At 47.2% G+C, this 27,343-nt stretch overlaps 1 protein-coding gene and 1 non-coding gene across 2 annotated transcripts; both read right to left on the minus strand.

Moving 5' to 3' along the window:
- UTP14A (UTP14A small subunit processome component) lies at positions 1-27,343 on the minus strand. The gene is made up of 15 exons (XM_004606419.2): positions 27,197-27,343; positions 25,550-25,625; positions 24,913-24,983; positions 23,784-23,848; positions 18,069-18,211; positions 17,623-17,778; positions 10,082-10,201; positions 9,889-9,983; positions 9,255-9,378; positions 9,087-9,164; positions 7,911-8,322; positions 3,158-3,573; positions 2,270-2,469; positions 2,043-2,142; positions 1-420 (listed from the first exon to the last, which is right to left on the minus strand). Exons 1-15 carry the CDS (start codon positions 27,220-27,222, stop codon positions 133-135), a joined length of 2,370 nt encoding a protein of 789 aa, XP_004606476.2. The 5' UTR covers positions 27,223-27,343; the 3' UTR covers positions 1-132.
- On the minus strand, positions 3,767-3,930 carry LOC129400520 (U1 spliceosomal RNA). The gene has a single exon (XR_008627747.1). It is a non-coding gene; the product is annotated as a U1 spliceosomal RNA (small nuclear RNA).

A 27,343-nucleotide genomic window follows, 5' to 3' on the forward strand; every position in this document is an offset into this window, starting at 1 on the left:
GTAAAATGCCTTTATTAATTAATGTGGCTTGACTACACCCATTGTGCTCAGCCTGTTTTCAAACTGACCCCGCAGCCTGGAATAAAACTGCACCACAGTTCGGCTGGTGTTGCAGGTACTGGCACCAAGATGTCACTCTTCCTGAGACTCTTGCTGAGAGTTTTTCTGCAGCAATTTTTTGTGACGCGAGGTGAGTCGCTGTGGATTCCTCTGTACCACGGAGAGGTCCGACCTTGAGGAAGACCGGTGGCCCACGTCCTCTGCTTTTATAGGATTAATGATATGGCCTGGCTTGGTGACAACCTTGGGTGTAGTCAGTTTTTGGAAGGCCCGCTGGGTGTTCCATGTCGATCCTATAGGAGTCTGAATTGTTCTTTCAAATTGCTGATGGTGTTTGAACGGATAGGGCAGCTCCTGGACCTGGAAAGGAAGGCAAGGTGACTTGGCTTGAGGCAGGCCCGGTGTGCAGCTGTCCACTCCAATGGCAGAGGGAGAGGAAATCGCAGTACACGGGCTGAAGATCTCCATGGTGGCTGCAGCGCGTGATGCTGCCGAGGCCAAGGAATCCCAATGCCCCATCTGCCCATGGGAGTCCTAATCTGCTAGAGGGAACTTTTGTGGTGCACCATTGTAAAAACTCCAGGGGCATAAGTGGCTTTCCCAACACGACTGCAAGAAACACCCAGGTATACCTGAGTGTTCCCTTGAATATCTCCGAAGACTACTTACTAGTCGGAACTCCCTGCATTTAAAAAAATTTTTTTTTGTTTCGGGGCCATACTCAGCGATGCTCAGGGGTTACTCCTGGCTCTGAGCTCAGGAATTACTCCTGGCAGTGCTCAGGGAACCATATGGGATGCCAGGGATTGAACCTAAGTCAGGCACATGCTAAGACAAACATCCTACTCACTATATTATGTCTTTAGCCCTTCTTCTATTTTTTAGCTTATGATTTTTTTCATCTTTGGTCATTGAGAAAGTGAAGATTCTGTGTGGGCGGGGGGGGGGGAGATTTTTTTGGCCATACCTGGCAGTGCTCGGGGGCTGTTCCTGACTGCGCTTGGGGGTTGCTCCTGATGCCAGGGATTGAACCCAACCTCTGCACTCAGCAAGCTCTCCTGCCCTTAAAGATAACTTAAATGTCTGAAGGTAGCACACTGATAGATTGGACAAGAGAAATGGGTTCAAGTTCCAGCTCCTACTTCACTTGAGTATATCACTTCCCCGCTCCAAGTCAAATCCCAGGGCTATGACATGAACTGGGGGCTTCCAGCTCTGACAGTCTGCACTGCCCAAAAGGGGTGCAGCTAATGAAGTGTAACGGTCTGGTAGAGTTCAGGATTTAGGGAGAGATTGTGAAGTTCCTACATACACCAATCCCAGAGACCAGAGAGAGAGTATAGGGGTTATGGCACTTGCTTTGCTTGCCACCGACCCCAGTTTAATCCTTGGCACTGCCTATGGTCCACCAACTACGGCTAACTACTCCTGAGCACAGACTGGTATGGCCCCAAGCCCCTGCCAAAAACATATCCATCATGGGCGTCAAGGATAAGAACGAGAGATAAAGACCATAGAGAAGGTAGAGGAATGCTAATAAAAGTCCACCAGGGGTAAGGCCCTTACCTTGCATGCAGCCAACCCAGGTTAGCTCCCCGGCATAATTATGGCACCCGAGTACCACCATGCATGTTTCCTGAGCACTGAGTCAGGAGTAAGCCCTGAGCACCACTACGTATGGACCTAAAACCTACAAAAAGAATCTGCATCAGAAGTTCTTTGGGGTGCCAGCTGAAAATGAAGATGTAGGGGCCTCACTACTGTTGCAAAGATTATTCTCGAAGCATCAACCTTCTTCCTGGTCAGTAATTAAAATAGTGGCGTCAAGCCAAATCATTCATTTCAGCATAAACAAGAGGAGGTTTGATTCCGTGATCAAGATCCCACATCCCTCTTGACCACAGATCGATCTAGAACATTCCTTCTGAGCAAGAGGGCTAGGCAGCAATGAGGAGGCCACTGCAAAGCGCAGTGTTCCTTACCTGATGAGCCGCGGCATGGATGTTTCGCTTCTCATTGATGATCACATTTGGCAAATGCTTGTCTTTCCTTGGAGGACCCTCAGGGGCTTTAATGAGAAACCTGGAAGCAAGCGCAGGATGTTTGAGCAAGATCATTAAGGACAGACTCAAAAGGCAAGGAGGACACTGGAGGGGGTAAGATGGGAGAGCACGTTGCTATTCTCTCAGGTTTTCTTTCCTGTTCTTACCGGCGTCTCTTCTTGGCACTGGGCATCAAGCCCACACCACCCCACTCGCCCCAGCCAGGCAGAGTCAGATCCAGGTCCTTAGGTTTACTGGCCTCCACTGCTTCCCTCTTTTCTTTCAAGAAATCTCGGATGACGTCATCGCCAGCAAAGGCTTCCTCGGTCATCTGCTTCTGAGCCCGCTCCTCTTCATCTTCATCTTCCTGGGAGGAAACAGGAGAGAAAGCTCCAGCTTGCCTTCGGAGCCCTGTTCTTGGCAAGAACACTCAACTTTTGGGTCATGACATTTTAGCGCCCTCTAGGGGGAAGTGTGGAACAATGATGGTTTTGCAATACACACGGATGGGCAGCCAATCACGCTCCAATTTCGGCTCTCTAGGGTAGCTATAGCCCCAGCTCATTACCATATGACACAATTTTAAACTTTCAGTGAGGAAGCTGCAGGGGAGTGGAAGGAATGGCCTGTGTGCGAAGGCGGCGCTCCAAGTGGCCCGAGCCATTTCCATGACTTCATCAGGGAGCCCTGGATCATCAGAGACCCCACAGAGGAGAGCAAAAATTTGGCAAGATTTCCATAATGACTTACCGTCAAGCTGCCCTGGCCTGGGAACGGGGTAGAGCTTTGTGACTCCCTCTCTCCTCTGAGGGCCATTTTAGGGTCACTCCCACGGAGGGTTGCATGGTTCAGGATTTAGGGCTGTAAGCGCCTCAGCAGCAATGAATATATTTGCATCTGTTAAACCATCACCAGCAGCAGCCCAGCCCCATCAAACTCCGGACCTCTCAACTACTTACGTGTGCTTTCTTCGCATACCATGGTTTAACTCCTCGTGCCCAACAGGGACACTTTTGGACCAGTCCCCAAAGGCCCAAGCTCTTGGCTTTGCTTACCATTTCCTCTACCGTCGTTGGGACTGCCAACGACTTCACGGAAGGAGATTTTGTGGTTAGGAGCTTCTGCAGATCAATCATCTGTTCCTTCCCTGTCTTCTTGGGGGCCTCAGGCTGCGTTTTTGGGCTCTTCTTCCTCTGCTGCCCTTCTGACACGGGTCCGGGAGGGCCGGGGTGCCCCTTGCTCTGCACAGCCCCTTCTTGGCTCAGCTTTTCTATCTCCTCCACAGTCTGAACTCTTTCTGGCCTCTGCATCAACAAGGGCTCTTCTTCCTCTTCTTCGGCAGGTTCCTGCCTCTGTGCTACTACAGCTGTTTCCTCTGAACTCTCTTTCGGCTTCTTGGAACGCCGTTTTCCCTTGTTGAGTTTCTCAGACAGTGCCTTTAATTCAGACAGCACCTCCTGGCTGCTAGAATCTGAGCAAACGAAAGCCATCAGCAAGGGAGGCTGGGGGTGGGAGTGGGCTGCTGGTGAAAGGGGCATTTTTTTACCGAGTGCACTCGACAGTGAGCACTGGCTGAGCACCCACTGGCTGCAAAGGTGCAGAGGCAGTCCATGGAGGACAAATGGATGAAAGAAGCTTCCACTTTTTTTTCTTTTTCTTTTTATCAGGGCAGAGTGCGAACACAGTCCCCCACTACCACAAATTAGACAGTTGAGTTTCCCACATTTGGGGAAATCGCAGGGGTCAACACATCCGGAGTGCAATGGATAAGCCTCGCCCTGGGAAAACCACCTACGTGATCATGGTATCTCCCCTGCCAGGTAAGTATAGAAGCTTCGACTTTCTGATCTCCTGGGGAGCTCACACATCATAATCTAGCAACTAGCAGGTAATGGAGTTTAGTGGTTACAAAAACGGCAGGTTGGAAAGCACACGTCCCAGGTTCTATTCCCAGCTCAGCCAATGAATCAGTTTAGCCGAAACGGTGGCTTCCCCTCTCTCTGTACAGTAAGAATTACTTGGGATGGTTGCCCCCAAATCTCCAATAAAAAATATGGGGGGTGAACGCTGTAGTGTTTAGAGGTTACTCATAGCTTAGAACTCACTCCTGGCCCTGCTTAGGGGACCACAGAGTACTCGGGAATCAAACTTGGGCTTCCTACAGTGCACACAAAGCAGGTAAACTAGGATTGGAGAGACAGTACAATGGGTAAGGTGATTTGCCTTGCACATGGCTGACCCAGGTGTGATCTCTAAGCACAGAGCCAGGAGTAACCCCTGAACATCGCTGGGCGTGATTTCAATACAAAACAAAACAAATATGCATACTAGCCCTATGAGCTATCTCTCTCTCCCACCCTTTCCTTTTTCTTTAAGGGCCATTGCCTACGATGCTTGGCCCGGTAATTCATATGGTTCTCTGAGCCTGCCGGGAGTGATCCTTGAGTGCAGAGCAGGGAGTAAGGCCTGAGAACCATCAGTGTGGCCCCCAAACCAAAAACCAACAAAACCCAACAACCCCTTCCAAACCCAATAGCCAAAGCCATCTTGTTTGGTAAGCCCTGGCAGCACAGGGCTTACTCCTGGCAGAATCGGGGGATCTTATGAGATGCCAGGTATTGAACCTGGGTTGGCTGTGTGCAAGGCTAGTACCCTACCTGCTATACTATTACACTAGCTCACCAAAACCTTTTAATGCATGACCTCTAAATAAAACGTCCTTGAAATGTATTATACTTTATAAAAACAGGACTGGAGCATAGCATAGCCGGTAGGGTGTTTATCTCACACGCAGCTGAGCCGGGTTTGATTCCTCTGTCCCTCTCGGAGAGCCCTGCAAGCTACTGAGAGTATCCCGCCTGCACAGCAGAGCCTGGCAAGCTCCCCGTGGCGTATTGGATATGCCAAAAACAGTAACAAGTCTCACAATGGAGACGTTATTGGTGCCTGCTTGAGCAAATCGATGAACAGTGGGACGACAGTGCTACCATGCTATAAAAACAGACTTTCTATTTGCAGTTTGCACTGTCATTTCCTATCTGTAAAAACCTGATCCAAACTTCTTTCCTCTTAAAGCAGCATTTCATAATCTGCCACGAGGGAATCAAGGAACCTCACACTTTCTGGTCATCAGTCAACACTTAAGTATGAGGGGAGACACAGCAGTTCCACACATCTCAACTGTCCTTTGGGGTCTGAGACAGCACAGAAGGGAAGGCGCTTGCTTTGTGTGCAGCCACTTTGCCTGTGACCCTGATTCAATCTCTAGCACCACATATAGTTGGGTTCCCTGAATACTATCAGGGAGTCACTACAGCAGGGCCAGGAAGAGCTCCTGAGCCTGGCATGGTGTACCCCACCATCTCAATACAACAAAGTCAAATGTCCTTTGCATGGGCTCAAGTCTCCTCCTTGCCCAAATTTATTTACTCTCTAGGTTTTGTTTTGGGGCCACACCCAGTAGTGCTCAGGGGTGACTCCTAGCTTTGCACCAGAATTACTCCCGTTGGTGCTCAGGGGACCAGAGGGGATGCCAGGGATCAAATCTGGGTAGGCTCTACTTGACCTACCTGTCATACTCTCAATCCAACCTGTCTCTAGCTTTGGCTTGAAGTCGCTGTAATAAGTTACTCAGAGCTAGTCTTTGGGCACGTGTAGGTTTATTCTCCTTGGGTTGTGTTTCCTTGCTCATTTTATTGGGGTACAGACTTCCCAATATTTAGGGCACAATTTTCTGAATGTTTACGTACATGCTATTTATCCTCCAAGGACATTCAAATTCACTTTTCACACCAAAACCATTGCTCTCCACAGTTAGAGGACCAGCACATTTGAGAGGCTCAAGGGGATGCAGCAGGTCTGCCAAGGTCATTCAAGAGAATGCCCCCATGATCTTGGCCTGCAGGCCGCTCCCCAAAGTTCTCTTCTTAGTGAGACTGTTCATCATTTTAAGTCACAGGACGTTTCTGTCGAGATCCCTGTGTAAAGGTTCTACAATACTTTTGAAATAACAGCTCATTTCAAATTATTATTATTTTTTGCCATGGAAAAAAAAGTCTTGCAGTCATCTAAATGCATTATTCCCATGGGAAACAGCATCAGCTCTGAGAGTTCTGTTCAGATAGCCAAGTGATGTTTGAATGTAGGTAGCTCCTTAGCAGGCTTCATAACGGCCCTGCTTGGTTCCCAGAATGGCAGCTCTCTGACCTGTCTCCAGAGTGGCTAATCTTGCCAATACGAAATCTCTTCGAGAGAACGGGTAGGAGATAAGACTTGACACATTGTACCTGAGCCCGGGGTAGCAATTTCCATTGACCATGTGCTTTGTGGAGCTCCTCATTCCTGCCATGGAACCTCTAACCACAAATCGACTAGCAATTATGACATGCTAGAAATACTACTTGTATTTTCCTGTCTTTAATTTTTTAAATTTAATTTATTTTAATTTATATTTTTATTTTAATTTAAATGAACTGGAGCGATAGCATAGAGGGTAAGGCATTTGCCTTGCATGTGGCTGACCTGGGTTCGATTCCTCTGTCCTTCTCGGAGAGGCCGGCAAGCTACCAAGAGTATCTCCCCCGTAGGGGCTGGAGAGATAGCACAGCGGGTAGGGCGTTTGCCTTGCACGCGGCCGACCCGGGTTCAAATCCCAGCATCCCATATGGTCCCCTGAGCACGGCCAGGGGTAATTCCTGAGTGCAGAGCCAGGAGTAACCCCTGTGCATTGCCAGATGTGACCCAAAAAAGCAAAAAAAAAAAAAAAAAAGAGTATCTCCCACGTACAACAGAGCCCAGCAAGCTCCCCATGGCATATTCAATATGCCAAAAATAGTAACAAGTCTCACAATGGAGACATTACTGGTGCCCACTTGAGCAAATCGATGAACAACAGGGATAACAGTGCGACAGTGCAGTGCATTTTAATTTAAATGGTTGTGGGGGCCACACCCAATGATGCTGGGGATTGAACCCAAGGCCTTTTTGGCCACATCCTGGGCCCACTTCTGTAAAAAAAAAATGGCAGAGATTCAAAGATGTTGCAAAAGGCCTCAAAACCTACCTCTGCACCTGGGGTCTGAATAGGTTTTCAGATTCGCCACCCCACTGAGTGCAGAGACCTCTCTGGTGTAGACCTCCCTGGTGTAGGTACCAGTACTGGCACTGCTGCTCTTACTTCAAGGCTGACAGTTGTACTTTGCTGGAGAGTGAGCGACCAAGAGCAGAAAATTGTGCCGATGGGCCAGACAGTACAGCAACTAGGGTGCATGCCCCACGTTCTGGCATCACCCCCATCTCCCAAGCGTTGTTAGCTACAAGTCTGGTGGTCCCCAGGATTCCCAGGATGGCCTGAGAAGTCCCAGCACCACAGAACCTGAACAGTATTGCACGCTCAGCATTGCATGCTCAGTGCTAGCCCCTGGGCACCACTTGGAAGGTGCCCATCCCAAAACAAGGTGCCTATACATTGTGGGCATGTAAAGCAGGTAGTGTTTGCCTTGCATGTGGCTGTCCTGTATGCTCCCCCATGTACTAATTCCTGAGCACAGAGCCAGGGATAAGCCCTGAGCATTGAAGGGTCTGACCCCAACCCACCCCAAATTAACATACACTGCAGAGGCCTGGACAATGTCTATACATCCTATTACAGCTTCCCAGAAAAAGTTCTGAAGAATCTGTTTTCTCTTCAGTCACCTACGACCCTTTCTCTAAGTACCTACATGCCAGTAACTCTGTGGTGTGGTGTGTGGGTGGACACGGATTTCTTCTCACCACTCACCCCCATCCTTCTGGCGCCATGAAACTCACCTTTCGTTGCTTGGCTACCCACTGCTTCAGTGCCATTGCTGAGCTCAGCCTTTTGCCTGAGCAATCGCCTTTCCTCACATTCCTGCAACATAATTTCTTCCACCGCCACTGGTGTTTCTTCTTCTTCCTCGCTCTCAGAAGCCTCCTGTACCACGGGCTCGGAAATTGGTTCTGGGGCATTCTGGATGTCCTTCTCTTCTGTGTCACCTGGGCGTCTCTTGAGCATCCAGGGGTTTGGCCCAATTCCATTCTGCTGTGCCTCATTCACTGTATTGGGAACTAGGAGCTCCCCGGCTTCCTCCACAACACACTCTTCCTCCACCACCTCCTCCTCCTCCCCTTCCGAGGCTACCTGGAGTTTCTGTGTCAGTTCTTTGTTCTTGGCCAATTGCTCCTGCATGGCCTGGCGAGCCTGGAGGAAGGAGCCACAAGAGAAGAGTGTCTGGTCATTAGTGGCCACAACCTTTCCTAGCTTGTTGCTCAAAGCTGTCTCCTCTCTCAACTGGACTGAAGTATTTCACACTGGTGCCTGTTATTGACACTGCAAGTACACCGCTGTAGCTGTGCAACAAACAGAAGGCATATTTTTTGTTTTCTAGAAACTGATATGTGTGTGTGTGTTTTCTTCCTTTTTTTATAAAATTTAATTTATTTACTTATTTTGGTTTTTGGTCCACAGCCAGCAATGCTCAGGGGTTACTCCTGGCTATGCACTCAGGAATTTCTCCTGGAGTGCCTGGAGGGGTGCTGGGGATTGAACGTGGGCTGACTGCATGCAAGGCAAGCACCCTCCCCGCTGTACTATTACACCAGATGCTGTTTTTTTTAAGCTCCTCCCAGGCCAGGGAGTTAGCTCATGGGTTGGGGTGCAGGTGTTGCACACGAAAGGCCTGAATTCAATCTCCTGAGCACTCAGCAGGCTTAGGAAATCCCTCTCCAGAAGCTTCTCTCCTTTGCGGGATGGGCTTACTTTCGATGCACTTTTTCTTCGATCTCTCTTTTTTCACCCTCTCACTTTCCTCTCTGCCTCAGAGATTTCCCTGGTACCTTTCTAGTTCCCTGGGTTTTCATTCCTCACGACTTTTTCCTCAACTCTGTTTCAGCTAGCATCCTTCTGGATTGATTTTCCCTTATTTACTCCAATCCCATCTCTTCTTTCATCCCATGGTGTCTTACCTCCAGGTCATATTTGGCCATTATTGCCTTTGATTTTGCCCATTTCCCACTGTTCTGGTGCTTAAGACTCATTCGCTCCTGGAAAGAAAGGGCAGAGGGAAGTGAGATGCACATCATTTTTCTGGGGAAAGTGGGTCCCTGGGGGTTGGGTTTGAGAGCCAGACTTACCATCATCCGGGCCTTTTCAATCTTTTCCAGTTCTTCCAGAGCTGCACCAGGATCGACCTTCTGCAACCTCTCAAATTCTTTTAGGGTTGTCTTGGCTTTCTCTTTCTTCAGCAGTTTATGATACCTATAAGGGTATGAGGGAAAAGATTTAGCTCCAACACTGAGGCCACCTACAAAAGTGACCCAAGGGGTTTCCCAATGCAAGATCTAGCATGGACATTGCAGAGCTAACTGGCCTGGAGAGACTCAACTCAGGACCTGAGAGATGGAAAGGACTCAGCCCCTAAAATCCCCAGGGGCAGCCCTCTATAGAGCCAAGAGTACCCTTTGCTGCTATAGCACAAGGAAGCCCTACTGGCCTTAACGCTTACAGAGTTTCAAACTCGTTCTGCAGAACTACCCTCCGATTCTGGAAAGGTGAGAAAGTAATTAAACAGTCCTCTTTTGCAGTTAAACTCAAGAGGAGAGAGCTCCCCTGAAACAGGCAAACACTGACAAGGTTCATGCAGCACAAACAAAAGACTAGTTAGTCACTGCACTTCTTTGGGACCTCTTGCTTGGTATGGTCCTAAGGACTTGTAATTAGTCACATCACTTTCTTCCGCAGACCCGAAGACCATCAGGGCCTCCTTACTTTTTGCTTTTGATTTTCTTCTCTCTTCGGGCCTTGGCCTCATAGTAGGACTGTAGGGCCCGGGCCCTCTGAAGCTCTGCGCGCCGCATCTTAACCTACAACAGATGCCATTCACAGTCATTCCGGGGCTTGAGGGTCAAGGGCAGGAGAAACCACACATGCTTGAATGTATGCAAGGGCCTACCCAACTTACCTCTTCCAGGCTCATGGCTTTCAAGGAGGCCTTTTCCTTGGGTGTCAGCAAAGGATCGGTCAATGGCTGCTTGTTCTTATGAAGGAGACTAAATACTTCTTGTTCCAGGGGAGTTCTTGCCTTTGGGTGTGTATGAAACAAGTTTAAACACATACTCATAAAACAGTGGGTAAGGTTCTAGACTTGCGTACTGACACTAAAATGCCTATTTTCCTAAGCACCGCCAGGAGTGGTCCCTGAGCACAGAGCTGGGAGTAGGCCCTAAACACTGCTGGGGGTGGTCCACTCCCCCACATTCTTTCTTTATAATTTATTTTTTCAAAAAAAAATTTAATGGTGAATCACCACGAGGTACAGTTACAGACTTACAAACTTTGGTGTTTGCATTTCAGTCATACAATGATCGAGTACCCATTCTTCCACCAGTGCCCATTCTCCATCACCAATGATCCCAGTATCCCTCCTACCACCCCCACCCCATCCCCCAACCCCGCCCCTGTGGCAGGGCATTCCCCTTTGTTCTCTCTCTCCTTTTGGGTGTTGTGGTTTGCAATAGAGGCATTGAATGGCCATTGTTTTCGATCTATAGTCTACTTTCGGCACACATCTCCCAACCTGAGCAGGTCCTGCAAACACCCTTTACTTGGTGTTCCCTTCTCTATCTGAGCTGTCTTTTCCCTCAGCATGTGAGGCCGGCTTCCAAGCCATGGAGCAATCTTCCTGGTACTTATTTCTACTATTCTTGGGTGTCAGTCTCCTATTCTGTTACTTTATATTCCATAGATGCCACTCCCTTACATTCTATGAGTCTCTAGGCATACTCCCACAGCTATCCCTCTTTATAGTCCCATGACATTTATGTCCAGGTCACTGGAACTACAGATTGTATAGCTTTATGTCATGGTTACTAGAACTACACATTGGAGAGGACAGGTACAGCAAGAGAAGCAGGTTCTAGTAGATAAAACCTTCTTTTTTTTTGCTTTTTGGGTCACACCTAGCAATGCACACGGGTTACTAATGGCTCATGCACTCAGGAATTACTCCTGGTGGTGCTCAGAGGACCATATGGGATGCTGGGATTTGAACCTGGGTTGGCTGTGTGCAAGGCAGACGCCCTACCTGCTGTGCTATCACTCCAGTCCCAGATAAAACATTCTTTGATTAATACATAAAACCAAGCATCATTTTCTTCTTGAATTGAAACAGGCAGCTCTTGAGGTAAATGCTAGCAGGCCAGACGAACAGTGCCAGATTAGTTTTCAAGGGCAAAATGATCCTGCGATTACTGTGTATATTCAAAATACCTATTACTCAACACAGTGTAGACTTAACACAACTATAGTCTGCTGCTACAAATCACTTGTATGTATTGTTGGTTCTCATTCACTACTGAAGAAAAGCAACAACCATCTTTAGGAACATATTACAAGAGAGTCTATAGCAGTGTGTTTTTCCCCCCTGTGCCCAAAAGGACATTGCCTTCGAAATTATGAATTTTATGCAATCAGCTTGCTTCCTAAAAGCTTTACTCTAGTCATTTTCTTTTTCATTTATTTATTTATTTATTATTTATTACTATTTTTGGCCGCCACACCTGACAATGCTCAGAGGTTATTCTTGGACTGCTTGGGGGGGACCATATGGGATGCCAGGGATTGAACGCGGGTTGACCACATGGAAGGTATGCACTCTACCCACTGAACTATCTCCCCTTATATCTTTAAAAATGTTTGAGCCGGGGCTGGAGTGACAGCATAGCGGGTAGGGCGTTTGCCTTGCACGCGGCTGACCCGGGTTCAAATCCCAGCATCCCATATGGTCCCCCGAGCACCGCCAGGAGTAATTCCTGAGTGCAGGGCTGAAGGGACCATTTGGGGTGCTGGGGATCCAACCCGGGTTGGACGTGTGCAAAGCAAGCACTCTACCCACTGTGTACTAATTCTCCAGCTCCAAGTCTTAGTCCTTTTCCACGACTGGACCCACTTCCTCAGCTTCTAGTGAACTAGGTATGATAGGTAGCATCTGCATGTATGAGACAAATGGGCTGAACCAGTTACTTAACATGTCACACTAAAGACCCCTTCTGCAGGTTGACTGATATTGTGAAGACGGTCCAGCTAATCAGGCTGATAGTCAGGTCTATTCTGGCAAGAAGGTGTCCCAGGCAGCAGAGCCAGTTAGAAATCTCATACACATCATAGGTGGTTTCCTCAATAGCCAAATATATCACGGTCAGTATTAAACGAACAAACATCTGGGCAAATGCACCAACACTCACCATCACACACCACATGGCACTAATGACAGAACCACAAACCTATTCTATTGAATAGTAAAGGTGCATGTTCTTCTGCTTTGAGTAGCTGCATCCATCACAGGATACAAAATGCTTTCTATTACAATGTTGTAATCTCCCTCCAATTCAATTCACAAACATTTATTGATTGCAGCTACATTCCAGGCACTTGTGCAAGGTGCTAAGAATACACAATTGAGATCATTCCTGTCCTCATAGTGCTCACAGCTTTTGAAAGGAAAGAGACATATGTACTACTGATATAACATGATCCACAGGACCCCATAGGAGCTATTATGGGGAAAGGATATTTTAATTCTGACAGGAGGGTGAGGCTTGGGGGAGGGAAAAATTTTTTTTTTTGCTTTTTGGGTCATACCTGGCGACGCACAGGGGTTACTCCTGGCTCTGCACTCAGGAATTACTCCTGACGGTGCTCAGGGGACCATATGGGATGCTGGGGATCTAACCCGGGTCAGCCGCATGCAAGGCAAATGCCCTACCCACTGTGCTATCGCTCCAGCCCCGGGAAAAAATTTTTGAACTAAGCCTTGAGGCAAAAGCACTATTCTATAAGGAGGGAGGCAGAAGCCCAGTAGGAAGATGGGTATAAAACAACAACTCCGGTATCTGAAAAGGAATTGTAAGTGTAAAAGAACGTGTTGTCCAGAGTGGTTAAAATGTTATGTGCTTCCATTTTATTTTAGAAAGTCCTGAGTTTATGAAGGATTTTAAGTGATGACCAGTTTGGGATTCTGGAAAGAAAATCCTGGTGATTGTGTATGCTCAACGGTTAGATGTCAAGTACCAAATGAATGAAGATAAAAACCTGGAGAACTCTGGTACCTGAGAGCTATTATGAAGAGTGCATTGACAAGTTTACACAGTGCGGGCTTGAAGGGCTGGAAGTTCTAGAATCAGCTGAGAATTCCAACCTAAGTGACAGAAACATGGAGTTTTGTTGGTGATGGGAGTTACAGAATAAAGGCAGTGGCAGTGTGTGTGTGTGGGGGGGGTGTCAGGGGAGGCGGGGGGGTTCCAGAGAAAGAAAATGCCAGGTTTGTTTGAGTGTGCAAAGTTGAAGGTGCATAAGGAAAACCTAGCTGATGCCTGCTAGTCATATGAAAATGGGGCTGTAGCTATGAGGTGGATGACAGTGATCTGTAACATATACAGATGAGTGGCAAAAAGTCATGAAATCTGGGCTGGAGAGGAGGTGGGCTGGAGGTGAGGTGGGAGTGCCTACCTTGTATGCAACCAACTCTGGTTTGATTCCCAGCACTACACACAATCCCCAAAGTATGCCAGGAATGATCCCTGAGCAGAGCTGAGAGTTTCATCTGAGCACAGAGTCAGGAGTAAGCCATGAAGCACAGCCAGGTGTGGCCCACCCACCCAGTCCTGGAAAAAGAGCATGGAATTTACAAAGCAAGAATAAAAAGAACTAAGGTCAGTTAGATTTAAAAAATCAGGAGCACAGGGCTGGCGCGATAGTGCAGTGGGTAAGGTGTTTGCCTTGCATGGAGCCAACCTGGTTTCAATCCTGGGCACTCCATATGGTCTCCTGAGCCCACCAGGAATGATCCCTGACTGCAGAGCCAGCAGTAAGCCCTGAGAGCAACCAGGTGTGGTTCAACCACTGTCCCTCCCGAAAGAATCAGGAGCATGATACCCTATGAATAACAGTATTGTACAGCGGGTAGGGTGTTTGCCTTGCACATGGCTGACCCGGGTTCGATTCCAAGTATCTCATATGGTCCTCTGAGCTTCGCCAGGGGTGATTCCTGAGTGCAGAACCAGGAGTAACCCCTGTGCATTGCCAGCTGTGACCCATAAAGCAAAAAAAAAAAGAAAAAGAAAAATGAATAACAGTATTGTAAACTACAGAGCCTGAAAAAAGAAAAAAGGCACCTATCATAGAGTCAGGGAAAGGGGTGGAAGGGAAACTGGGGGCACTGGTGGAGGGAAGTGGGCAACGGCGAAGGGACTGGTGTTCGAACGCCAGTCCAACATTTGTCCCTGGAAGGAGAGGTTTTGATACATGTTAGGTTAAGAATGTCAAATACAGTGGAGGCTTGGAGGACTTGAAATCTGGTGATTCAGCAGCCCCCTCTATTGAGAGGTTCTACCAGGGGAGTAGGGAAGGTGAAAAACAGACAGCAGTGGAGCCCAACTTTTCCCAAAGCACATTCTTTTTGATGGTCCAGAGTGATGACATAGCAGGTAGAGCGTGTCTTGTATGTGGCCAACCCAGGTTCGACCCTCAGTGTCCCCTATGGCCCTCAACCACCACCAGAAGTAATTCCCGAGTGCAGAACCAGTAGCAAGTCCTGAGGATTGCTGGGTGTAGCCCCCAAACAAAACATTTCCACATGGTAAAGTTTGCTTCATTTTCAAATAAAGTTTAAAACAGAGGTGTTTCTTTTTGTTTGTTTGTTTTGGGGTCACACCTTGTGGGGTTCAGGAGAGCGCATGTGATGCTGGGGATGGAGCCAGGGTCTGCTATATTTAAAGTGAGCACTTTAACTTTGATACTATCTCTCTGGCCCAATTTATTTTATTTTTAGGGGATGTAGCGGTAGTAGCGCGTCAGTGTGTTTCTCTTGCATGCAGCCCACCGGGGTTCAATCCGCAGCATCCCACATGGTTCCTGGAACACTGCATGGAATAATTCCTGAGTGCAGAGCCAGGAGTAATCCCTGAGCATCTCTGGGTATGGCCCAAAACCAACAAAAAACCTTTTATTTTAAATAAAATTTGAGTTTAGAATAGCTCAAACAGATTAATTATTTTTTCAGGGTCTTTTTTGGGGGGAGGGGGTGCATACCAAGTGCCAGTTGGGGGCTATCCTGGCCTCTGTGCTCAGAAGTGACCCTAGTACTCAAGGGACTATATGCAGTGCCAGGGATCTGACTAGGTATAGGCCACAAGCAAGGCAAGCACTTTAATGCCTGTAGCATCTCTACGTTTCCTTTACAACCTTTAAGCAACTAGCATTTAGAGCTAGAAAGATAAAACAGGGGTTAGGGCCGTTGCCTGCACACAGCAGACCCTGATTCAGTCGCTGGCATCGCATGTTCTCCCAAGCACAGCTCATAGTGATCCCTGAGCAGAGATGGAAACAGCCCCTCCACACCACCAAACATGGCCCCAAACAAAGACTAACATTTACTGTGAATCTCCAGTCGGTAGATACTTGTTGCTGTCTCCAGCAATGGAAACTCCAGCCCCTTTTGGGGGTGCATAAGGAGAAACTAAGGTTTGGGGGAGAACACTTTTGGGGAATGCCAGGATAGACTGCTCGTGGGGGAAAGCAGCGAGAGGATGGGAAACTTTCCATCGTGCCACTGATAGCACCTTGCAGTTTAACAAATGCCCTCTCATGCTCTTTTAATTCTTCTCAACTAGAGCCGAATGGTATCTCCAGAAGCCCAATCAAAACTACAGGGAAGACTTTTTAAATTCATAATCTCCTGCAACATGAGTCTATTAGTTGTCCTTGATTCGTCCCAATCTGAAGGTATAACAGGAACAACTAGGAGATGCCAGCCAGAAAAACCCTCTCTGACTTAAACTATTTCCTTATTTCTAAGGACCATGCTGGTAAAATTCTTCAAAAACCAAATCTTAGGGCTGGAGCAATAGTACAATGGGTAGGGCATTTGCCTTGCGTGTGCCCAACCTGCATCACACTTCTGGCATCCCATATGGTTCCCCAAGCTCTGCCAGGAGTAATTCCTGAGCACACAGCTAGGAATAATGACTGAGCATTGCCTAGGTGCAGCCCTAAAACAAAAACAAACCATACCTGAAAACTTAAGAGGACTGGAGAAATAGTATAGTGGATAGGGCACTTGCCTTGCACATGGCTGGCCCAAGTTTGATCCCTAGAACTCTATTAACAGTCCCTTGAGCGTGCCAGGTTGCAGAGCCAGGAATATGCCCTGAGCACTGCTGGGTGTGGCCCCAAAATTAAAAACAAAAAGTAAAAAAACACAAAAAAATGGCAAAACAGATTCAACAGAGAGTACTCTGGGATGGAGCAATAGTACAGCAGATAGGGCACTTGCCTCACATACGACTGACCTGGTTTCAATCCATAGCACCCCACACTGTGCCCCAGCCCCACCAGAAGTGATCCCTAAATGCAGAGCCAGGAGGATGCCCTGAGCATTGCTGGGTGTGACTCCCCGCAAACTGTAGATCAGTCTCTCCTGCACGGGCATTCTGGGAGAGCAGACGCTGTGTCTGCAACGCAAACACTGTATCTGCTGTACCATCATTACTACTGCCTTTACATCTCTTTTAACAGCCAACTCTGCAGTCTCCTGCCATCTCTAAGATTACACTGAAAAATTAAGGCATGGAACAGCCTGAAGCAGCACACTGCTACTTTTTTGGGGGGAGGTGGTGGTAGTTGAGTCCACACTGGGTGGTACTCAGGGCCTGTTCCTGGCTTTGAACTGAGGCATGACCCATTGCAGTCCGGAGATCCTACCTGGTGTTAGAGACCAAACTAAGGTTGCCACATGCAGGGCAAATCCCAAACCCTCTGTGCAACCTTTCTGGCTATATGACACTGTCACTGTCATCCCGTTGCTCATCGATTTGCTCGAGCGGGCACCATTAACAGTCTCCATTGTGAGGCTTGTTACTGTTCTTGGCATATCAAATATGCCACGGGTAGCTTGCCAGACTCTGCCGTGCGGGCAAGATACTCTCGGTAGCTTGCCGGGCTCTCCGAGAGGGGCGGAGGAACTGAACCCGAGTCGGCCGCGTGCACTATATTAAATGTTTTAGTTATTCCATTATATGCATACACTCTATTTTAGCGTGGTATTCCTTTACAAGCAAACCCTGAGTTCTGCTGCTCATCTATCCCCGCACCAAGGCAGGCATAGCTCAGGTTGCCAGGTTCCTGGATCAAGGTCAAAAAGGCGACCTGAATCGCTGTTTAAAAACCTGAGTCGGAAAAAGAAACCGTCGTGCTGGCGCTCAGGTTTTAACACAAAACCACGGAAAGAACCAAGGGTCGCACGCTAGACCGATGATCCAGGGTGACTTCGGAGCTACCTTGGCTGGCATTACCTGGGTGACGGTGAATCTTGTGAGCACCCCACCCTCTCTCTGCCCAGCTCTGCTCCCTGCCTCGCCTCAACGATGGCAGCTGGAATTTTGGCTTCAGACTGGACAACCTCTCACCTTCCAAGGTCCAGTTGGCTGGGGGCGGGGCTGCACTCACCTTCCAGCCACCAAGCACATGTTCAATTGGCGCAAAGCTTGATGGTTCGTTGCCCAGGGGGAACACCAGCTGCTTTGCCTGCCGGTTCTTTTGGACAATGGGATCCCATTTGGACAGGACTTTTGAGGTTTTACTGAATGCGACTTCTCTGTGGATCTGAAATCAGCAGAATACACAAAGGGCGAGGATCGTTTAAAATGAGGCAGTAAACTTAAAGGACTAGCAGGAGATTGGGAGGCAATGTTTCATGGCCCAAGAATTAGGATGCCAGGGTAGTCCTTGTGCACTTTCCAGAACACCCCTTTCCCCTCCTGGATTAGTTTTAAGCTGTTCAATGTCCATCACAGCGTCCTCTCTCCGAATCTCAGGCTCCCCATTTTACCTTCTTTTCTTACCCAATCTTTCCCTTTCATCCCCTTATAAAAGCCAGTGTCCCTGGAACTCACCCGCTGAACCTCTTCTTTGCTAAGGGGTAACTCCACAGTCTTCTTTGCTTTGACTCTATTCAGTTGCTTTTTCACAGTGGCCAATGAGGATGAAGTTTTAATGGGCTCCAGCAGATCTGAAAGCACCAGCTTTTCTCCTGATCCTAGAGAAAGGTCAAACTTTCTGGTTAGACTGCAGGCATAAAGGGTAAGGAATCCTCCATAGCAAATGCTGGCAGCCAAGGCGATGTGTGGCGAAGTAGGAATCATTCCCTTACTTCAGTCACTAGACATGAGTGATACCAGGGCCCAGACTGTTACTGTTTTTTTTTTCTTTTGTGGGTCACACCTGGAGATGCACAGGGGTTACTTCTGGCTCATGCACTCAGGAATTACTCCTGGCAGTGCTTGGGGGACGATATGGGATGCTGGGAATCGAACCCGGGTTGGTCGAATGCAAGGCAAATGCCCTACCCACTGGGCTATCGCTCCAGCCTGCAGACTGTTATTATTAAACAGTCATTTGCTTTTCTTCTGGTTTTTCTGCTTCTACTCTTGTCTCCAAAGTAATTCCTTGTTTAGGGAGCAAAGTTAAAACAAATAGGGGGCCAGGCCTACAGCAGGTAGGGGGCTGACTTTGTAAGTAGTTGACCCAAGTTCAATCCCTGGCATCTCATATAGTCCCCTTATCATGTCCAGGAATAATCTCTGAGAACAGGCCAGAAGTAAGCCCTGAGAACCACTGGGTGTGGTTCTCCTACCAAAAAACCCTATAAAATTAAATTAAAACAAATCCCAATAAACTCCAGGGTTTCTCACTTATGTCAAGCATGTACTTTAGTACTTGATCGATTTCCTTTTTAATTCTATTGCTTCTGGTTTTGGGATCAAAACTGGTGGTGCTCAAAGATCAATCCTGACTTTGGGCTTAGGGAATCATATGTAGTACTGGGGATTTAACCAGGGTAGGCTGCATGCAAGACAAGTGTAGGATAACATAGCCTCAGGTAGTTTAGGTTTATTGGGTTACTCCCATTACAGTGCTCCCATTCCTCTTTGTTTCTTTGTAGCTTCTTTCTTAGTGTTCTGTTGACTTGTAAATACTGTTTTTCTCTCCTCCTTGAGGCCTTTGCATAGTTTATTCAGAGCAATGTCCTTTTTGTATGGACACAGGAAGACTTAGCAAATGCTAAGTCTTTTGTAACCTGGGAGTCATTTGACTCTACATGATATTTTCCTCCTGGGCATCTGTTCCCTCAACCTAAGCCTCGGCTGCCCTTACTTCCTAGCACCCCCAAAAGCAGGGTCCCAAAGAGGGACGAGACGGGACCCAGGGCAAGCGGTCAGTTGTGTGCTACTCTGGCATCGAGATGGGCCTGGCCAAAGTGCCTAATGCTTAACTATAAGTTAAGAGCTTGATTATGGACAAATGTTGTCATGATCCAAACAGTGATAACTAGATTTGGACCCTGCTAGGGTTAGGAGTGATTAATCTGGCCTGAGTGCTGTGGTCTGAGTCTGTGGCAAGATGTTGCCAGGAGAGCTGCCTTGCAAGCCTCAATGTATCTCTTGCTATGTCCATACAAAAATAACTAGTATTAAGATGTTAATGAGTGCTTGGACTAAGGAAAGGAGAAAAGCACCTTAAGAGTCAGGAAGGGCTTTCTTATGTTGATTTTGCTACCTGGCTGGGTGTAGCCTAGAGGGCAAGGTGGGAGAGACAAGTAGGAGGAGAGAGGCTGCTGTAGATCCAGAGAGAGGACAGAGCTGGGCGTGCGGGAGATGAGAAAGATGGAAGATTGAATAAACGGTAACTAATCATCAATCAGCTTGGTCCTCATTCTTCCTTTGCCTGTCCTTGACCACCGGCCGTCCTGATCCAGTCCACACACTGTGGTTCCAGAGCACCGAACGCGGGTGGTGAGACAGAGCTGCCTGGAGAGCCCGCGAGTGCACGCGCCCCTCGGTGTGCCTTAGTTTTTTACAGTCTACTTAGACAAATGTACCTCTGTACTATCTCTCTAGCCTCTAAGCTACATCCTTTTCAAAATCAATCACAGGACCAGAGCAATAGCTCAGCAGGAAAGTTTATTATCTTGCACAAGGCTGATCAGGGTTTGATCCCAGTATCCCATATGGTCCTGTGAACACTGTCAGGAATGATCCCTGTGCAGAACCAGATATGGCCCCCAAACAAAACAAAACAAAACAAAAAGTCAATCACTTATGATTCTGGTGAAAATTCCCCAGTAACAGCCCCACTGTCCTTGGTCTTTTTTTGCTTTTTGGGTCACACCTGGCAATGCACAGGGGTTACTCCTGGCTCTGCACTCAGGAATCACTCCAGGCTGTGCTCAGGGGACCATATGGGATGCTGGGAATCAAACCTGGGTGCAAGGCCGTGAGTAAGGCAAATGCCGTATCTGCTGTGCTATTGCTCCATTCACCCCGCCACTGTCCTAGGAATCACTGATCTGAAGGAAAGAGGCCTATGGGACCTGATCCCCATTTGCCTCAACAAATATGAGTTACTGACACCTCCATAATGCCCCAGTTATATTGGGGCATTATATCGTTTAACATGCCGAGCATGTTTCTTTGGCACCTTTGTCTAGAATGCCTTCTTCTATCTTTGTACGGTTGATTTTCTATCATTCAGATCTCAGCTTAACTCATGACTCTTCAGGTCCAGAGAAGAGATAACATAGGGAATTAAGGTGCTGTACTATACTGAACACTGCCAGGAGTGATCCCTGAGCACAGAGTCAAGAGTAAGCCCTGAGCACTGCCAGATATGGCTAAAAATGGCCTATTCAGGGATCTTTTATAAATAGCCAGTCTCAAGTAGCCCGTGACTTTATTGCATCACTCTGTTGTATATATATTTGTTTTGGGGCCACTCTCAATGGTGCTCAGGGCATACTCCTGGCTCTACACTCAGGAATCAATCCTGACGGGCTCAGGGGACCATATTGGATGCCAGGGATCGAATGCGGGATGGCCACGTGCAAGGCAGGCACTCTACCCATGTACTATCACTTCAGCCCCTTATTATCCTTATTCTTTTTCCTGTAGCCCATTAGCACATCCCTACCCCCAGATATGTAACCCCCCAGAAGTTATGCTAAAATGTAAGCCTCATGAACTTAGATTTTACCTTCTGACTTTTATGCTATCAATGCTTATATATCAGGGATCTGATATATAAGTAATACTGTTCTACAAGTATAGAACTTGGTAGTACTATACCTGGTAGTATTCGGGGCTTATTCCTAGCTCTGCACTCAGAGACAACTTGTGGCAGGGCTTAGGAGCCCATATGGTATGCTGGGGGATCAAACCCACGTTGGCTGCATGCAAGGCAAGTGCCCTATTTGCTGCATTCAAGATCTTACTTTTGGGGGGGGGAGTGCATGGGCTTTGGGTCAGTTTTGGCAGTGCCCAGAGCTCCTGGATGCAAAACATGTTTCCTGTTCTTTGAGTCACCTCCCTGGCCCTTCACTGTATTCTGTTTTTTTTTTTTTTTTGCTTTTTGGGTCACACCCGGCGGCGATGCACAGGGGTTACTCCTGGCTCTGCACTCAGGAATAACTCCTGGCGGTGCTCGGGGGACCATGTGGGATGCTGGGAATCGAACCGGAGTCAGCCACGTGCAAGGCAAACGCCCTCCCCGCTGTGCTATCGCTCCAGCCCCTACCTTCACTGTATTCTGCAACACAGTCCCAGTATCCTGATACAGATACACATCAGAAATATTGGGCATGAGCGATGATATGCCAAGTGAAATGTTTGCCTTGCATGCAGCCAACCCAGGTTTGATTCCTGGCATCCCATATGGTCCCCTGAGCACCACCAGGAGTAATTTCCCTAGTGCAGAGCCAGGAGTCATCACGTAGCATTGCTGGGTGTTGCCCAAATGCTTCCCCACCCCCCCAAAAAAGAAGTATAAGAAATTTATGTTGAGGGGCCAGACAGTTCAATGGTTAGTGCACATACTTTGCATGCACAAAGCTTGGGTTCCATCTTTGGCACCACATTTTACCTAGAGCGCTGAGCCCAAGAGCACTTTTTTTTGCTTGTTGGAACACAACGGCGATGCTCAGGGGTTAGTCCTGGCTCTGCACTCAGGAATCACTCCTGGCCATGCTTGTGGGACCATATGGGATGCTGGGGCCTGAACCTAGGTCGGCTGTGTGCAAGGCAAACAGCCTGCCTGCTGTAGTATCGCTCCGGCCCCAAGAGCACATTTTGACCTCCTAAAATAAATGTTGAATTGAACAAGCTTGAGAATTTCATTGTTCCACTAACGGTCACAAGAGTAAAATAATCCATTCAAGCTGCCCAAATTGTAAATATGGCGAAAAAGACCTGGCATGGGACTGGAACAATAGTGCAGTGGATAAGGCACTTGCTTCACATGCAACTGACGTGCTTCACATGCAATGCCCGACATCCCATATGGTCTCCTGAGTCCTCCAGGAGTGATACCTGAACACAGAGTCAGGAATAAACCCTGGGTACCCTTGGATGTGATCTCCCCCACAAAAAATAAATAGATTTGGCATTCAGATTTGGTTACCAGGTTGAAATACAAAGTCTGCTATTTACTAATTAAAAAAATATTTTTCAATTTTTGGTTTTGGGAACATACCCCAGCAGTGCTCAGGGATCACACCTGTTAGGCTTGGTGTGAACATACATGGTGCGAGGGATCAAACCTGTATCAGCCATATACAAGGCAAGAACCCTACCAGCTGTACTATCACTCCAGCCCATAGATAGTATTTTAATAGGGACGCTATCACCACTCCCCACTAAAGGAGGTAAAAGAAATTTAGGGGTTATAAATTTTTGTGTCCCTCTAAGGCATTATGCTATCCAGCAAAACTCTTAATTCTTAGTATCTCATTACCAGCTGATATTGTGTAGCTATTTTAAGTAGCTTCTGTACAGAGTGATTTGTTTAATGGCTGATATTATAGAGCAGCTTCCCTGATGTCCAGTGAGAGAATATCTGCCTGTCTAAAGTCAATAGGAGGGAAACAATGAAATAACAAACATTAGTTCCACAAATATGATGCATCACTATGCTAGTGAGAAGCTGCTCTATTCATTCATGTTCCTTTATCCCAGTGGTTCACCCAGTTCAACAGAACACTCTGACAATGTCTGTTTTTCTATGCTTTCTTCTAGAAATGAAAAAGGGCTAGAGAGATAGTGCAAAGGGTAGGGTTCTTACTTTGCAGGGGGCTGACCTGGGTTCAATCCCCATGGTCTCCTAAACACTGCCAGGAGTAACCCCCGAGCATTTCTAGGCATGGTCCAACCCCCCCTTAAAAAAACCCAATAAATAAATAAATAAAATGAAACCCAAAAAACTTAGAAATGGAACAAACTCAGGACAATACAACTATCCTCCCCCTCACTCACTGGGAACTATTCTTTTATTCTTTTATTTTTTTCCTTTTTGGGTCACACCCGGCGATGCTCAGGGGTTACTTCTGGCTCTGCACTCAGGAATTACTCCTGGAGGTGCTGAGGGATTCATATGGGATCCTGGGAATCGAACTCAGGTCGGCCGCTTGCAAGGCAAACACCCTACCTGCTGTGCTATTGCTCCAGCCCCTCACTGGGAATTATTCTTATCAAAAACAGTCACGAGGGGAAGTGACTACCATTTTACTTTCCAGAACTCTTGAAGTTCCATGCAAGGATAATTTTCTTTGTTCAACTTACCTTTAGAATTGACATTGAACTCGGACACGTTTAGACTAGCCTCAGATCTCTCAGCCAAATTCCGCCTGAAATTAGATAAAACAGAATACAGCAACAACAAACAAGTTTTGCTGGGGAACAAATACTTCTCTCTTCAAATGAGGCTTCAACTTCATGTAGTTTTCTTCTGGAGTCAGATTTTGTCACAAAGCAAACAGGAAACCTGCTCCCAACTGGACCCGGTGGTAGATTTAATACAGACTCATCAAAAACAAACGGCAATGCACAGACAGCACAATGGACGAGGTATTGGAGTTAAGTTGAAACATCCTGGATTTAAAATCTGCCACATATAAGATGAATGACTTTAAGGGAAGTCAATAAGCTTTTCTAATGGAACTTGCCAATGCAAACCCAGTACTTAAGACTTTTAAGTGAAAATCCTTGGAGGTTTTACCTTACTCCATGGAGTGAACATTACATAGTGTCTACTCTATGCTGAGCAGGGGCTTAGAATTTTCACACAGCACAGCGGATGGGCATTTGCCTTGCACGCAGCGGACCCGGGTTCGATTCCTCCGTCTCTCTCGGAAAGGCTGGCAAGCTACCAAGAGTATCCTGCCCAGAGGGCAGAGCCTGGCAAGCTACCCGTGGCGTATTTGATATGCCAAAAACAGTAACAAAAAGTCTCACAACGGAGATGTTACTGGTGCCCGCTCAAGCAAATTGATGAGCAATGGGATGACAGTGATACAGTGATTAATTCATATAAATTGTAAATGTTACTACAATCCAATGAGGGAGGTTTATAATTAACTGAAGTATAGAGAATAAAATAAATGCCCACATTGTCTCCAAAGTATGTGTTCTCAATAATAATAATGGCACTTATGTTTTCACTGCTTACATATCTAATGTTAGCTGCAGATAAATCTCAGGGCATCAAGGAGTTCATTTTTTTTCTGTTATTTTTTGGCCACACCCAGCTGTGCTCAGGGATCACTGCTGGTGGGCTCAGGGGACCACATGAGGTGGCGGGGATCAAATCTATGTCAGTATCCAGCAAGGCAAGTGGCTTTCCCACTGTATTCCCTCTCCAGCTCCAGAATTAGTAGTACAATCTGTCCAAACAAACCCAGGAGAAAGTTACCTATTCTTTCCATCAAGGGAACTGATTGCTTCCAGAAACTTTTGGTGCTTTCTTTCATCATCACTGTCCTCCTAGACACAGAAAAAGAAGCACCATCAGAACAGTAAGGATAACGGAAAAGACTGCATGGGAATTGAGGATCATGTAAAATCTCTTAGTCTTTTGGTCAGTGGAAAAAGGGGGAATCAGATGAGGTCTGGTAGGCAAGTATTGCAACTTGAACATAAATAGCAGAACTCCCTCATTACACAAAAAAGCAAACCACAAGGACCAGAGCGATAGTACAACAAGGAGGTTATTTGCCTTGCACCCGGCCAACCCAGGTTTGATCCCCGGCATCCCATATGGTGTCCTGAGCACCGCCAGGAGTAATTCCTGTGTTAAGAACCAGGAGTAATCCCTGAGTATCGCCGGGTGACCAAAAAAGAGAAAAAAGCACAGTATTGTCAAGAAACATAGTTCAGTTAGACAAAAGCACTTCAAATTCCCACAGCCCTTAATAAGGAATTGTAAAAATTGTTTCTAGAAGAAATCCTCTGCAATATCACCACCCTTTCCTACCCACAAATGCTACTGGCTATCCAAATTTTGAAGCGGAAGGGAAACTAGAGAAGGCAACTTAGCAGTCATAGCCTACCTCATCTTCACTGGCACTCAGTGGTTTGTCTTTTGTCAAGTCTTCTAGTTCTGGCTGTTGGCTTAAGGCCAGAAATCTGTTAAAAGACAGAAATAAGAAGTATTATCACTCACTTTTTTTTTTGCTTTTTGGGTCATACCCGGCAATACACAGGGGTTACTCCTGGCTCTGCACTCAGGAATTACCCCTGGCGGTGCTCAGGGGACCATATGGGATGCTGGGATTTGAACTCGGGTCGGTCGCGTGCAAGGCAAACGCCCTACCCGCTATGCTATCGCTCCAGCCCCCTATCACTCACTTTCATTGAAACCACCTTTTCATCATAACTCTACCAGGTGAGAATAAAAGAAGCAGTATGGACATCTTCAGGAATGTCATCACATTTGGACTTTAGAAGCTATATGATGTATGAAAATTATCCAAGGCTCTTCAGTGAGGAGCATGGCCATTTCCTATTGACCTCTGGAGGCTGTAGAACTGCCAGACCTGAGGTAAAGTGTCAGAATAGTGGGGCTGGAGAGATAGCACAGGAGGAAAAGAATTTGCCTTGCAAGCAGCAGACCCAGGTTTGATGCTTAGCATCCAATATGGTCCCATGAGCATCACCAGGAGTAATTCCTGAGTGCAGAGTCAGGGGTAACCCCTGAGCACCGCAGAGTGTAGCCACCCCTCCAAAAAGAGTAGCAGAATAACTGTTGTTAGCCCCTGGGGGCCGGAGTGATAGCACAATGGGTAGAGCGTTTGCCTTCCCCGGCATCCCATATGGTCCCCCAAGCACTGCCAGGAGCAATTCCTGAGTGCAAAGCCAGGAGTAACCCCTGAGCATTGCTGGGTGTGACCCAAAAAGCAAAAAAAAAAAAAAAAAGAAAAGAAAAGAAAGAATAACTGTTAGAAGGCAATTTCACCATTAATATTTTTAAGCATCCTCCACATGGAAGACAATTTCATAGGTGCAACTCATTCAAAAGTGTTATCTTGATTATTTGTTTCCCCAGGAATGGAGAAATAGGGAAATTGGAGGAAAGTGGCTAAATGAGTATTTTCCTGGGGGGCTTGCATGGCAAAGCAGGTGCATAAACTAAGGACTCTGGCACCCAAAAACAAGTAAAAAACTCTAGAGTTTACGGTGGAAACAATTGATCTATACCTAATTTGTATACTGTTTGAATGGTAACTATTACTAAACGGATTTATATTTAGTTGCCCTAAAAGCGGGGAGGGGAAACAACGAAAAGTTACTTGTAACCTTGTAAAACTCCAAACAACAAAGTATCCAACTCCAAACAACAAAGTAGCCAAGTAAAGACTTTCCAAGTGACGGGGAGCCTCCAACGCATGCGCTGCGGGAGCAGAGCGGGGTGAAACGCGCAGTCGGGGAGGGGGGGAGTCACGTGACAAGTAAAGTGCAATTGTAACTTCATGCGAGCAGGTCGGGCCACATTAGGATTAACAGGGATCAGGGTGGGGATAGTAGGAAGAGAAGAAATGAAATTAAAAGTTTTTAAAAGACGGATCGCGGAAACGGTGACAAAAGGCGAGGCTTTGCATGGGGGACTATGCTGTGTGAAGCGGCCATACCACTTCTTAAAAGTCGGGATGCCGGGTCCCGAAGCGATCCAACCTTCCCTACCCCACTTTACCCCTCACCTCTGGGCAGCCCGGTTCCCCCTCATCTCAGTAGTCAGTCCTACACATGGGCCAGCAGCGGAAGCCGAAAGGAAAGCGATTTCCGTGCCGGCCGAAACGCAATTGCAGTTTCCGTCAATCACATGGACCCGTGACGTCACTTCCGCA

This window comes from Sorex araneus, chromosome X, assembly GCF_027595985.1.
Source record: "Sorex araneus isolate mSorAra2 chromosome X, mSorAra2.pri, whole genome shotgun sequence".
In the NCBI taxonomy this organism is placed as follows: domain Eukaryota; kingdom Metazoa; phylum Chordata; class Mammalia; order Eulipotyphla; family Soricidae; genus Sorex; species Sorex araneus.